Source organism: Apteryx mantelli, chromosome 4 (assembly GCF_036417845.1).
Source record: "Apteryx mantelli isolate bAptMan1 chromosome 4, bAptMan1.hap1, whole genome shotgun sequence".
NCBI classification, from domain to species: Eukaryota; Metazoa; Chordata; class Aves; order Apterygiformes; family Apterygidae; genus Apteryx; species Apteryx mantelli.
Window position 1 is genome coordinate 1,147,733 of NC_089981.1, and position 12,344 is coordinate 1,160,076.

Below are 12,344 nucleotides of genomic sequence, written 5' to 3' on the forward strand. Positions count from 1 at the left end.
CAGAGATGCTCTGAGATCTTCCCGTCCTGGAAGGGCACTTTTCTATGATCTGGACTTTATCTCTTTCATCTGTCCCACTGCTTGCTTCTAGTGTTTTTTGCTAGTGGTCGTTCCGGGTAAATTGTGCAGGAGAGCGGTGTGGCAACAGACCGTGCTGTCCGCTGCACGCTGAATCTCGCAAAAGGTTCTGAAGGGGAGATGGATTTGTACGTGTGCAGTCATAGGCAAGCAAACACCCAGCAAACTTCAGGACGCTTCGTAAGGATGAAGTCACATCCCCTCTTTTCCCTGCCAGGGAAGAACAATCCCCAGATTGTAAGAATTCAAGCTCTGGAGCAGGAAGAGCTCCATTTAAGGCCTTAAAAATAGCTGGCTGAGGACTGATGAAGTTTGATCCAAGTTCCAATTGATGATTTCCGTCAAGGGGCAGGAAATGTTTATAGAAAAGCATAATTAATAGGAAGCTGTAAGCTGCGGTGGTGAGGACCCAACCTGAGACAGAGAACCTGCGTGGGACGGGCTTGTGAGGAAAAGGGAGAACGTGGGCGATCAAGTAGGGGATGCCTTAATGGGGCTGAACCCTTTACATTAGCGATGTGTCATTTCAGGGGAAGAGACGGTATTTTATGAGCCAGCAGATACGTGAGGGTCACTAACTGTATGGTTAAGCATGCTGCTCAGAATGTTACTTTTGGTTGCCTGAATTTGACAAATGTGGCTATTTTAAAATGTTGTTGCACTTCAGTATAGCAACTCTTCATTTGGCATCTCTAAAAGAAATAGATAGCTTCAATTATCCTAACAAATAATTTCGGAAGGAGAAGAAACACAAACATACAGACAAGGTACAAAACATGGTTCTGTCTGATACAAGGAGACATGGGAAGATGTGTAATGCTATAGAGAAGTCCTTGCAGTTGTCATCCTGCGTGGTAGGAGGGAGAAGACTGCTCTAGAGGACACTTGCTGGTTGAAATAATTTGATGGTTATTCAGACGTTATCTGCATGTGCCCGTGCTGCCCCCTCAGGACAGACGTCTTTGGACACATGGGCAAGGCTACCCTGGTCGTGCGGTCAGAGAGAAGGGAAGCCGGGGCACCTGGAAAGCACCTCTTTGGTGAGGCAGCCCAGGCAAGCAGGGGAACAGGAGGTAACCCCCGAGGGAACATCGCTCTTTGAACTGCCATTGCGCAAAGCACCTTTCGCTTCAGTTTTCCAGGTGGGTTTTCCCAACCGGCTCTAGCAGAGGACCTGTAAAAGCTGGCAGTCCTGGACTACTACTACTACTCAGCGGGACAACAGGTCGGGGCTGGGAAATTCCCTGGGAACATGGTGGCATTTCATCCGGTTCTCCAGGAGCGTGTGATCAGGAGGACCAGCATGCCAGCACACGTTGCTGGATGTTGCTACAAAAGAGCTAAGGGCCCTGTGCTTTAGAGACTCCTGCAGCCATCTGCAGAGGACTTGGAATGTCCCTTTCTTTTGGACTCCCCGTAGCGCTAAGCGGTGAAGATGATGGTCTGGTTCCTGGGCTCTGAACGGGTTTATTCTTTTGGGTGGTTTCTGTTGGTCTAATAATACTGTAAGACTCTCGAGTTGAGGCAGAAGTTGGGGAGACTGGCTGAATGTAGGGGACTCACAGATGTGAAACACGGATGAGATGGGTTTAATTTGTCGTACCTGTGTCACGTCGGTTGCAAGTACTTCACCGCCTCATGCAGAGGGGAAAGATGACAAATGACTTGGGCTTGCAGGGCTTCTTTCTGCTAATGCCTGCTTACAGATATCACCAGCGATGCCTGCTCTCCAGTGATCTGTCAAAATAAAAAGAAACTATTGGCACTGCAAGGAAGCTAATTTCAGCGTGCTGATTTGACCTCCCACTTTCTGCTTTACAGGAATAACAAGTAGGGGTCTGAACTGCAGGGGGTAAAGCGGGGAGGACCGGGGGGAGGTTTGGGGGCTGTATAGGTGGGGATGCATGAGCGAGTCTGCAGCCCGTGTGGATCCAGGGATACGCATTTGCGCGGAAGGCTTGCAGAAGGTTAGCGTGTTGGGCTGCGTGGGTGCAAATGTTGTGCCTCAGGTGTCTGAGTGATACTGTGAGCTGTACAGCGAATCCTGCGTGTGGATTTGGGTAGTGGGGAGTAGGCGATTCTCTCCCGGGGTGTTGGCATGGCGTGGGTGGTGTCCCTTCCAATAGCATCTACGTATAGCCCTTTTCCTTAGGCTGTAGCTCTGCTCGGCTTGTGTTTGCTCATATACCTTCTTCTGAGGCTAATGACAGGCATGGTGGGATGTTGGATTAAACTAAGTCTCCTAGGTTTAGCTGGAATCTCGTCTCGCTGTAGCATTTTTCTTCTCCTTTGCTCTTTTCTCTAAGCCTTCCCCTACAGACGGCTAACTTAATCCCTTCCCCCACATCCTGTCATACCCTGGAGAGCATGTCGCAAGGAATTAAGGGCTGAAAAGGCCCGGGAGAGGCTGCTCCTGTGGAACAGTCCCTCCTTTCTGTGACCGGGGTGGCCCCTTCTGTGTGCCCCTTTTGTGTCCCGTCCAAATCCCCTCCCCCTGGCCATTCAGCGAGTGCCAGAGCATAGACCGGTGGCCCAGCGCCTTTCCCATCTCCGCTCCAGCAGCGCTGTGCCTGATGCCGTGCGCTGCGGGGAGAGGGGGGCTTCCCGCACGCAGCCGAGGCTCCAGGACGTTCCCGAGTCGCTGCTGCAGCGCTCCGTCCCTCCTGTTTCCCGGCGGCGGGAGGGAGAAGGCTTCTGCGCCGCCGCGCTTGCTGGCGGAGAGCTTCCTCTGCTCCCATCTCTGTGCAGCTCTCCCCATGATTCTGACAGCATCGCCCGCTCTTGTTCCCAGTCTCCCTTCCCACAATTCACATACAATCTCCTCAGAATAGGGATGATGTCACTTCCTTCCAGAGTGTGCCGGGGGTGTGGAAGGGGGGAAGTCACGACCCCTGGCTCCCTCTGAGCAGCCCCAGTTGATTCAATGAGGTTGCTGTCTTGGAGGGAAGGAATTGCTCCGAAGATAATGCCTGGCTTTGTCAGCAGACAGTCACCAAGCCGTCCTTTCCTTTTCTGACTGGGATTTTCAATGGCTGCAAGAAGAGTTTGCTCTTCCCTCCTTCACTTGTGATGTCTGGCTCCGTGGATATGTACTTTTCCTGAAGCGCGCTTATGGGAGAGAAGAATGTGCATCAGCTGGACCTCACATCATGTAAGATTTCTGCTTCCTATAGATCTCACTCTAACCTGAGGATCAGGGGTCTGGACTCCTTGTGTTCAGAGCTTGTGCCTGCATGTGCTTCCCCCTAATTTGGGTGTTGGGAGCTTGGGGCTTCTTTCACCAGGGTTCAGGTTTCAGGGACCTGTGAATCTTTCACTCTTGTGTGCAGTAGTTTTAGAGGCAGCATAAGAAGTTCCTTGCTGTTGCAAAACTAGGGTCAGTGGTCTCAGGGCTGTTTGCACTCTGACCTTGCACTTTTTCTCCTTGTTCCTTTATTGGATCCTGTCTTAAGGCTTCTTAAAACATAACTGTTGGGATCTTGTACCCTGGGATGAAGCCAAAGAGTCCTCACACTAAGAGCATTAACTTTGGGGGAGGTGGTGGTTTATAGTCATAGGCCTTCTATCATCTTTCTCGTTTCCAAACTGGGGGCAAGACCCCAGACATCTTGGCTTACATTTTGCGTTGATGATCTTAGAAAATTAATTAAAACTCTTTCTGGGGTATACTGGGAGCCTGGTAAGAAGATGCCTAGGAGTGACAGTCCCACTGTGAGTATTTCTCGTGTTTGACAGTGAATGACAGGCTATTCTGCTCCGTCCCCATCTGTTGCTCTGGATAAGGAATTTACTTTAGATGTTCACTCTTCTTGCAGATAGCCTGCTTCTTGATCTGGCAGAAGGTGGTAAAGCGTACAGAGCACAACTGCTTGCATTTCTAGAGCCAGAAGAGTTGCGGAAAGTGCACTGGTGGGATTCAGCCATAAGCCAAGGGACGGTGGGAATTGCGCACTGAGATTGAGGGTAGGCTGAGAGGTGCTGCAGTGGCCAGAAGCGGAGTAAATGAGTGTGCTGAAAAGCATGTCCACGTATGCTGAGGATTAGCGGCATTCAAGGCACAAGTGCTGCCATACAGCTGGTACGCGATGGGCAGCTGGGTTATTCGTAGCAAGGCTGGCAGTGGTTGCCAGATGGCCAGAGGAGAGAGAAGTTTGAAGGTAAAACTGCAAGGTACTGAATGCTCTGATTATTCTGTGCTAAGGAAATGTGAATCCAGACGCTGTTGCGGTTTCATATTTTGCTTTGTTTGTGAAATGTAGTGCTTCCTTTACTGAAGCGAGTAACAGACTGGGAGCGTGTCAGGATATTAACTGTGGAGTCTCCTGAAAAGTGTGAAAGATTTCTGCAGTTATTCAGTGCTTTGTGCCTGAAATGTATGGGGAGGATCTAGTCCACCTGGGCTAGGGCTCAGCTGGGTGTCAGTACAGGAGGAGGAACACAGTAGGTAGCCGGTTGGGATAACCAAACCTGGCTGGTGAACAGCTTTTGGTGGGATGGGGCAGCTTCTGTTACTGCAGCTGTTTTGTGCTGTGATACAGTCTAGGTGGTCTGTCATAAAACCACCACTTGTGTGACTTTGAAAGCACAAATTAGTTTAAATGTGATCATATCACTCTTCCCGCTTTGTTATCCAGAGCACCAGAATTTAGTACATAATAAGCAAGTTACAGTTGTTTTTATACGGTCCATGAGGTACAGCAGATGACATCCCCTCTGAAATGTTGGTGGAAATCCTGATTACATCACAAGTAACAAATGTGGATGTTTTCATTTTTGCCTCTGTGAATTTAACAGCAAATTACCAGATCAGGATGAAGAGCAGCTACTACTTCAGAGATGCAACTTGGGAATGGCACGGTTCGTGCAAGTCATGACTGGAGTACCCTGGCAGCAGTATGTGGATGTGAAGGATGGGGGGGGGCCGGAATAGGAAGAAATGCAGTAACTTGGGACTGAGATGACTGGGAAGACTCAGTGGGCGTTCAGCTCTTGGCGCTCTCTAGATGGCTCAGAACGAGGGGCACGCGCCAAGATGCGGTGTCCCCTGCTCCGCGGTAGCCCGGGAGGGCGCAGGTCAGCACGGAAGCGTTGTGGCAGGTTTTAGGATGCTAAGGTGTGTTTTTGGCCTACCTGGCCAAGTGGGGGGGAAGCACTGCTGGGCAACAAGAGAAGAGGCTGGCAGCAGGTGCGCCTGCGGGAGAACATGGTGATAGGAGTTTGTACAGAGTTCAGGCTGCTATAACCTGTCAAAAGCACTCGACACCGACTGGTTACCCACACGGGATTCCAAGTCAGCCTGTGAAGTGGAGCTGGGTGAGTGTTAATTATGGCCAGTGCGAGTTACACAGCTGTTTCACCTAACACCCACTCTTTAAACTCTTAACTCCCTAAACTCTTCTGCTCTCTCCTTCTTGAGCATACTATGCCCCCTGGTGCTAGATGAAAGCTCTGCCGCCTGTGGCATAAAATACGGTAGCTCTCAGGTGTGGTCCTTCTGCTGGCGTGCGGTTGTGGCTGTGGATGGCTCTCTTGCTGTGGGGGGAGAGATCAGCGTCTTTGATTCTGTTGTTTCTTTTCCAGGAGGTGAGTGTCGTGCCTGCTGAACCTCCTCAGACCCGCTAGCCATGCCAGGGATTGTAGTGTTCCGCCGTCGCTGGTCTGTAGGCAGCGATGACCTCGTTTTGCCAGCCGTCTTCCTTTTCCTCCTTCATACCACCTGGTAAGCGAGAAGAGCAGGTGCTAAAGAGAATGATGCTTTGAGTCGTCTCATGAGTTCTTTTTGCTACTCCTGTTTCTTGCAGCTGTAATTCTTCCTGTGCTTATACATGCAGCTGGAGGGCTGGTATGGGGCGTTTCTGACAGATACCAGTTTATTCCCAGCTTTTGGTTCTTTGGATCTATGCTACTTAAAGTTCTAGTTCCAATGTCAGAGAGGAAGTCTGACTAGAGTTTCCTGAATACTCCTGTGCTCTCCAGGGTTGTCCACTGTATTTTGGGGCCGTGTTTCTGTATAGGAGCTCAGGGAAAATGATTGGAGTAGCAGATCCCATGGAATAACATGGCTCGACAAAGATCATCAAATTGTTCTGACGAGGGCAGCAAGGCCTCTGCGTGGCTTGTGGGGAGGAGAGTTCCAGAACAAATTATTATAGCTTGTAAGCAGCTGAGTTAGCTCTCAGGAAATGCGCGGGGTGCTGAGGATCCTCAGTAGCGTTGTGAGGAGAAGAGGCGTGGGATATTGCATGCAGCTTTGTTCGGCTTGCTTGTTGGTAACAAGCTGGTTTGTGACTGGCAGGTTTGTGATCCTCTCTGTGGTGCTCTTTGGGCTGGTGTACAACCCCAACGAGACCTGCTCGCTTAACCTGGTGGACCACGGCCGAGGCTACCTGGGCATCCTGCTCAGCTGTATGATCGCGGAGGTGGCAATCATCTGGCTTAGCATGCGAGGCAGTATCCTGTACACGGAGCCCCGGGACTCGATGCAGTATGTGCTCTATGTCAGACTAGGTAAGAGGCAGCGGCCTGAGGCCTCCTAATGACTCAGCCTCCACACTACCATCTGCTATCGCAGAAGACTTCTTTCCCTACACCCTGACAAACACACAGCTCCTGAAGGACATCCAGATGGCCACTTGTATGTGATATGCATCTGAATACATCATGTGTACTGCACCCTGTCATTGCTGTAAGACTCTCATGCAACGCCCCAAATATCTTCCTAGCAAATCTTTAACTTGTCACCCTCATTGCGATGCAGGTACCGCACTTTCCTCCAACAAAATATGCTCCCCTTCTGCCTTGCAGCAGAGTAGTTCTCCCACAGTGAGATGTATCTATACCTCTCCCCCACATCTTTCCACAAGATTTCCTATGATACAAGCATATCCCTGTGTAAATCATGGCTGTTCCCACACTGAGGCCTGTGCTTGTCCTCACCTGTCACATGTATATTTAAGTCTGCACCCACCTACCTTGAGACATGTACTTGACCTCTTGCCTTACACGTCTGATGCATCTATCCATCCACCAACTTGCACTTTGATACTCTACCTCCAGGCACCATGAGATAAATAGGTGTACCGCCTGCTCACTCGTTGCATCTTCTCTCCTAGGTGTTGGTCTTGTCCTCCTAAAAACAGTTCCTGTCTCACGCACCCCCCTTGAACCTTCAAGAACTAGATCAGAAAAAGGATTTTTCCTTTACTTCTCATACCTGGTTTCTCTTTTAGCTTTTCTCCCCTCCTTTCTTTCCCTTCTTCCAGGTACAGAAACACGATCAGACTTTTCTGCCCTGAGTGAGGGGTTTGTGTGTGTGTGTGTGGGGGGGGGGGGGGGTTGTGCTTTTTTGTTTTTTGGGTTTTTTTGGAAGAGTCTGAAGAGAAAATCTTACAGAGAGACAGAGTCAAGCCCCTTCCAAACAAAGCATCTTATGGCCTATTCTGTTTTGGCTGTATTGTTTTCATGCAGAATTTATTAAAATCTGGGTACCCTTGCTTGAAAGCTCTGTCTGAGAGGCGTTTTGGCCTTTGAGTGCTAAGTGCAATCATTAACATGAAAAGCAAACAAATCTCTCTCTCTCTCCTACTGGAGTCTCCCTAGGGAAGCATGTAGAGCCTGGCAGTTTGAGTGACACTGTGTTAAAAACAGACCAAATGGGGCAAGGGAAGGAGAGAGAATCCAAAAAGAACCATTTTTCTACTCAAGTATCATTCTTGTCTGCCTTAAACTATACCTGTGTTCAGGGTCTGTATTTAAACTGTATCTTGGGTCTTATATATACTTATTATTTTATTTTTTTAACTGCAATGGTTTTATCAGCTCTTTTATGATAGACATAGGAGTGTGACCCTAGTGTAGACAAAGTTCATGTGACCGTCCCATTTTAAGCATGTACTGTGTAGTGCATATGAATCTAGGGAAACGTTTCCGTTATGAACCGAGGAAAGTCTTGTCTTTGCTACTGCTGCTTCTGTTCTGCAGTAGCTAGCCTCAGAGGGGAGACAAGCCGAGGTAGACAAGGCCTAGCGCAACTTAAAAACGTAGGCTGCACTGATAAGGAATTGGGTTCAGCCCTGATTCCTTGCCCACAGCTGTTGAAAACTGTATTTACTATGTCATTCCTTGAACTGTTCTTTCCAGATGTTGAGAGTCCACAGTAAGGTGCCTGTGAACGGATAAACTGTGCCGACATACTGAATTGAATAGATGGGAAGATGGATGGTTAGGATCTGCTAGGCTGGAAAATAGGTTCAGTTGTCAGTTCCACCAGAGACTTGCTAGCTATTGCTAAGTGAGGTAATTACCTTCTCTATAACTTATACCCCGTCCATACTTTGGGCTTGTAATGAATTGGGAAAGTGTGAACATGAGCACTTTAAAGCAGTGTTTCCAAACTTTTTTTTTTTTCCAGTGAGTCACTGTCAACCCTCAATTTCTTGTTCGTTATCAGGCTAACATGGAGAACTGAGGAGCCAATAAATGTGTCCTTGAGGACTGTGTCCTGGGAACTATTGCTGTAAGGACTGCAAAGGATGGAGGTGCTGTGAAAATTTGCGAAGTGTAGTAAGCAGAATTAATCCTGAATACACGCTACCTCCTATAATTTCATCTCTTGTTTTGAATCAGGCCAGCTGTTTGAGATAGTTAAGACCTAGATACTGTTACATGGTGCTTCTTGGTACACAGGGAAGTCTTTCTACTGTAATGGGTGGAAGATATGGCTATCTGATTCATGCCTCTGATGCAGCCTAGGGCACTTGCAGCTCTGTGTGGAGTACGTGGTCCTTGCATCACTTAGGAGTGGTGAGTGTGAAGGAGACGTTACTTTTTCGGGGCTCATTTTCTTGAAGGTTATCCTCCAAAGCACTGGGGCCCAGTTCTGCAGTAATTAATTCTGTGCAACTGTCCTGCTGGAGTAAAGAACCTGTTGCAGGGAAGCATTTAGTTACCAACTGTTAGCCCTCCGCAGTGCTCTTGCGTATCCTCTACAGAAGATGGGGACAGGCAGTTGTTAATCATGAGTGAGATGCTGCTACTGTCCGTTGTGTTCCTTTCGTTTCAGCTATCCTGGTGATCGAGTTTGTGTATGCTATTGTGGGCATCATTTGGCTAACGCAGTACTACACTTCATGCAACGATATCACTGCGAAGAGCGTCACTTTAGGTATGTATTTGGAATGCGGTGTGCGTGCGTTCCTGTGTATGCAGAGACATCCTCTTGTCCTGGAGAGCTAATCCATTCATGCATGTGGGGATTGACTGTTGGAAGTGGCTTGTAGCTGTAGATGGGGTGCTTGTTGTCTTGAGATGCTACTGCCCAGAACAATTGTTCTATTCATTTTTTTTTGTGCTGTCTACAATGAGACAAGAAGCCATGTTCCCATGGAAGGGTCTGTCCAGCGAATCTGGTTCCCCTTTAGTTCACAATGGCTTTACTGTTTTCCTGGAATTCCCTTTGAATCTCAGTCAGTCTTCTGGGGGCGCCTGATGCTAGTGTTGCAATCCCCCTAAATGCTCAACAAGCCCTTTATGATCTTCTGCATGGGTAGTCTCCTAAAACAGCTGGAAAACCTAGCTGTGGTCAGAAGCCTTTCCAGAGGATTTTCTTTTGCTACAGCTGGCTGCAAGAGTATTTGGGGTAACTTCCTCTGTCTGCCCTGCAGCACTGGAGAGGCGGGTGTGATGTGTGTGGAGAACAGGAGACGGCACTGCCAAGTCTTAGGAGCAGAGCACCTGACTTCTCTTCTTTTTTTTACAGGAATGGTAGTGTGCAACTGGGTTGTCATCCTGAGCGTCTGCATCACCGTCCTGTGCGTCTTTGACCCAACGGGGCGGACCTTTGTCAAGCTGCGTGCCACAAAGCGGAGACAGCGCAACCTGAGGACCTACAACCTGCGGTAAAGCTGCATTTCTGGAAGGGCGCCCTGCTTTCTCCAGTTCTTGGCATTCTTCCTGCCTGCCTTCAGGGAGCATTCAGTTTCAAGCTTCCCTTTGCTGTTGAGGGTCGTTTTGGAAGAATGCGGTTCAGACTGCTGGGTGCTGTGTGTGGGCATCTGTATTCAAAGGAGGCAAAGCAACATGAGATCTGGCTGGATCGTATGTTAGTCAGTGGATCTGTAAATCCTTACAAGCCCTTTGTGCCACAGTGCTGATCACAACAGCTTGTTTGTCCACCCCGTGGCATTGTGTTTTGCCTACTAATAGTGAGGCAGTACTTAGACTTAACTTAAGCCAAGATAGCATCTTTTTTCCAAAGCCTCTTTCTTCCTTTATTTTTATCTTCTTAAAATATGACCTTCTGGCCTGAGATGTCTTATACATGGTGTTGGCTAAGAAGCAATTTCTTTTGTGTTGGCAGTTAGATGCTTTAATTAAGAATTGATTGCGTCTTTGTGAGCTACCCAGATGGGGATATGAAAGCTTTTTTTCACCAAGCAAGGCATTTTTCAGAAGGTTCCCCACCCCACCCCCAGTACTGGGGCAACACAAACAGGCTTTGTTTTCTTACACAGTCTTGACATATGTAGCTGTCAGCAAAGAATGTGGCTTTGTAGGGCTGAGGGCATTAGGTTCTGAATGAAGAAATGAGACTATTTAAAAATCCTCTGGAAATCACGCATTTCTCTTTGGGAACGTATATTCAAGGGGTGTTTATTAGTCCTCCAGTGTCTTTAAATGGGATCCTTCAGATTGTCTTTGAGAGAAAAATCTTCAGGCCTTTCTGGGGACAATGCAGCAAGCACAGATATGTTTGAGGGGAACCTGTTTCTTCTTGCAATGCGATAAGACACTCTTCCTTACCTTCTGAGTATAGCACTAACACTAGTCTTGAATGTTTAGGATTAGCGCCCTGTTAGCCTAATGTGTGCAGTTGTTTCACTGTAATCAGGACGCTCCCAGGGAGCCCTGAATGAAGAAGCTGCGCTGAGATACTGCGGATCTAGGACCCTGTATCAGAGCTGTTTGACTCAATCCGTTATTTTTCTCAGAGGAAACTGAGTGCCACAGGTTGCAAAGTTCTTTTTGTCTGAGAACTTAAAAAAGTAAAACAAAACAAAACCAAGTCATCTCCTCTGTGCAGATTTTTGAGATCCCAGAAAACTTACTGTAGGTATTTGTCCCTTTGGTCCTGACCTGGTTTTTCCTCCAGGCCTGTAGCATTTCAATGAGCTTGTGCCTGCTGTTTGTGGATTTCCGCTCTAGAAATGGAGTGTTAACAGACGTTAATAACCAAAATGCTGTGGGATGTAATGTGAAACGGAAACGTCAAATGTTACTGTGTATTCGGTGCCAATCATTTCCAAAGGAAATATTTTGAAATTCTCCACCTGTTTCTGGAGCGTGATCCTGCAAGATGCTGAGGGCCAGCCGTTCCTATTGAGATCCCTCAGTTTGAAGTGATACATGCCTTTTGATGTGTCATACAAAGTCTGGTTATTGCTATACTTCAAATTTGAGCTGTATTTCCTCTATCTTAACTCATGAAAACTTGACTTGTTTGTCACATTAAGAAGACACGTGATTTTGGTGGCTTCCTTTTTGTGGTACTCTTTTGTAGCTATTGGAGTCTTATGCAGTAGTTTTTCCTTTATTAGTGGCATCTTGACGCGTGTGGGATTTTATGTTCTTGCAGGACTAAAAAAATAAACAAAAGAAAAAAAGGCTCAACTTATTTTGCTGATACTTTTTTAAGAAAGTTGCTTTAAGGCCCATATTAAACACGTGGAAGTTCAGTGTTAGAAGTATTTGGGAAAACTTGGAGTGAAAATAGCTCAGAGCACACTTGCTTTCTCAACCTCCGCGGTGAAGTGGTGAAGTTCTTAGCGCTGCTGTCCGAGTTCTTTGGCATTTGTGGAGCAAATTGATCATTGCCAGCTCCGTCTTAGGACAGCTGTATTCCTGTTCCACTTTTCGAATCTTACTTGGAGGGTATGGATAGTTGTTGTTTTAAAACGTTCAGACGTGAGCAGATGGATTGCCCAGCAGAATTTTGACCTTCCATTGCAGGTAAATACTCCTTTATCAGCATGTTCTTCTTCCCACTCTCTGCTCTTGGGCTTTTCCTGATGTGATCATCTGACAGAAAATGGAAATTTTTTTTTTTGATCAGCCTGACCCATGTTATGTTAGTCTGTGTTGAAATTAAAAAGAAGACCCTGCTTCAGAGGAGCTGTGGGTTGCAAGTATACCTGTCAAAAATAAGGCAATATTACCCTGCAAGTGTAGTGACAAGGACAAGCTCACAACAGTGGAGTGAACTCACCTAT

The 12,344-nt window shown here is 47.5% G+C and overlaps 1 protein-coding gene across 1 annotated transcript in view; it reads left to right on the forward strand.

Moving 5' to 3' along the window:
• The first annotated feature begins 3,151 nt into the window (after positions 1-3,151).
• DAGLA (diacylglycerol lipase alpha) overlaps positions 3,152-12,344 on the forward strand; it is a 38,240-nt gene continuing 29,047 nt past the window's right edge. The window contains exons 1-5 of the mRNA XM_067295376.1: positions 3,152-3,229; positions 5,659-5,797; positions 6,374-6,585; positions 9,140-9,241; positions 9,836-9,974. Of these exons, the coding sequence (XP_067151477.1) occupies positions 5,703-5,797; positions 6,374-6,585; positions 9,140-9,241; positions 9,836-9,974 (548 nt within the window). The 5' untranslated portion in view covers positions 3,152-3,229; positions 5,659-5,702. The remainder of the gene's footprint in view (positions 3,230-5,658; positions 5,798-6,373; positions 6,586-9,139; positions 9,242-9,835; positions 9,975-12,344) is intronic.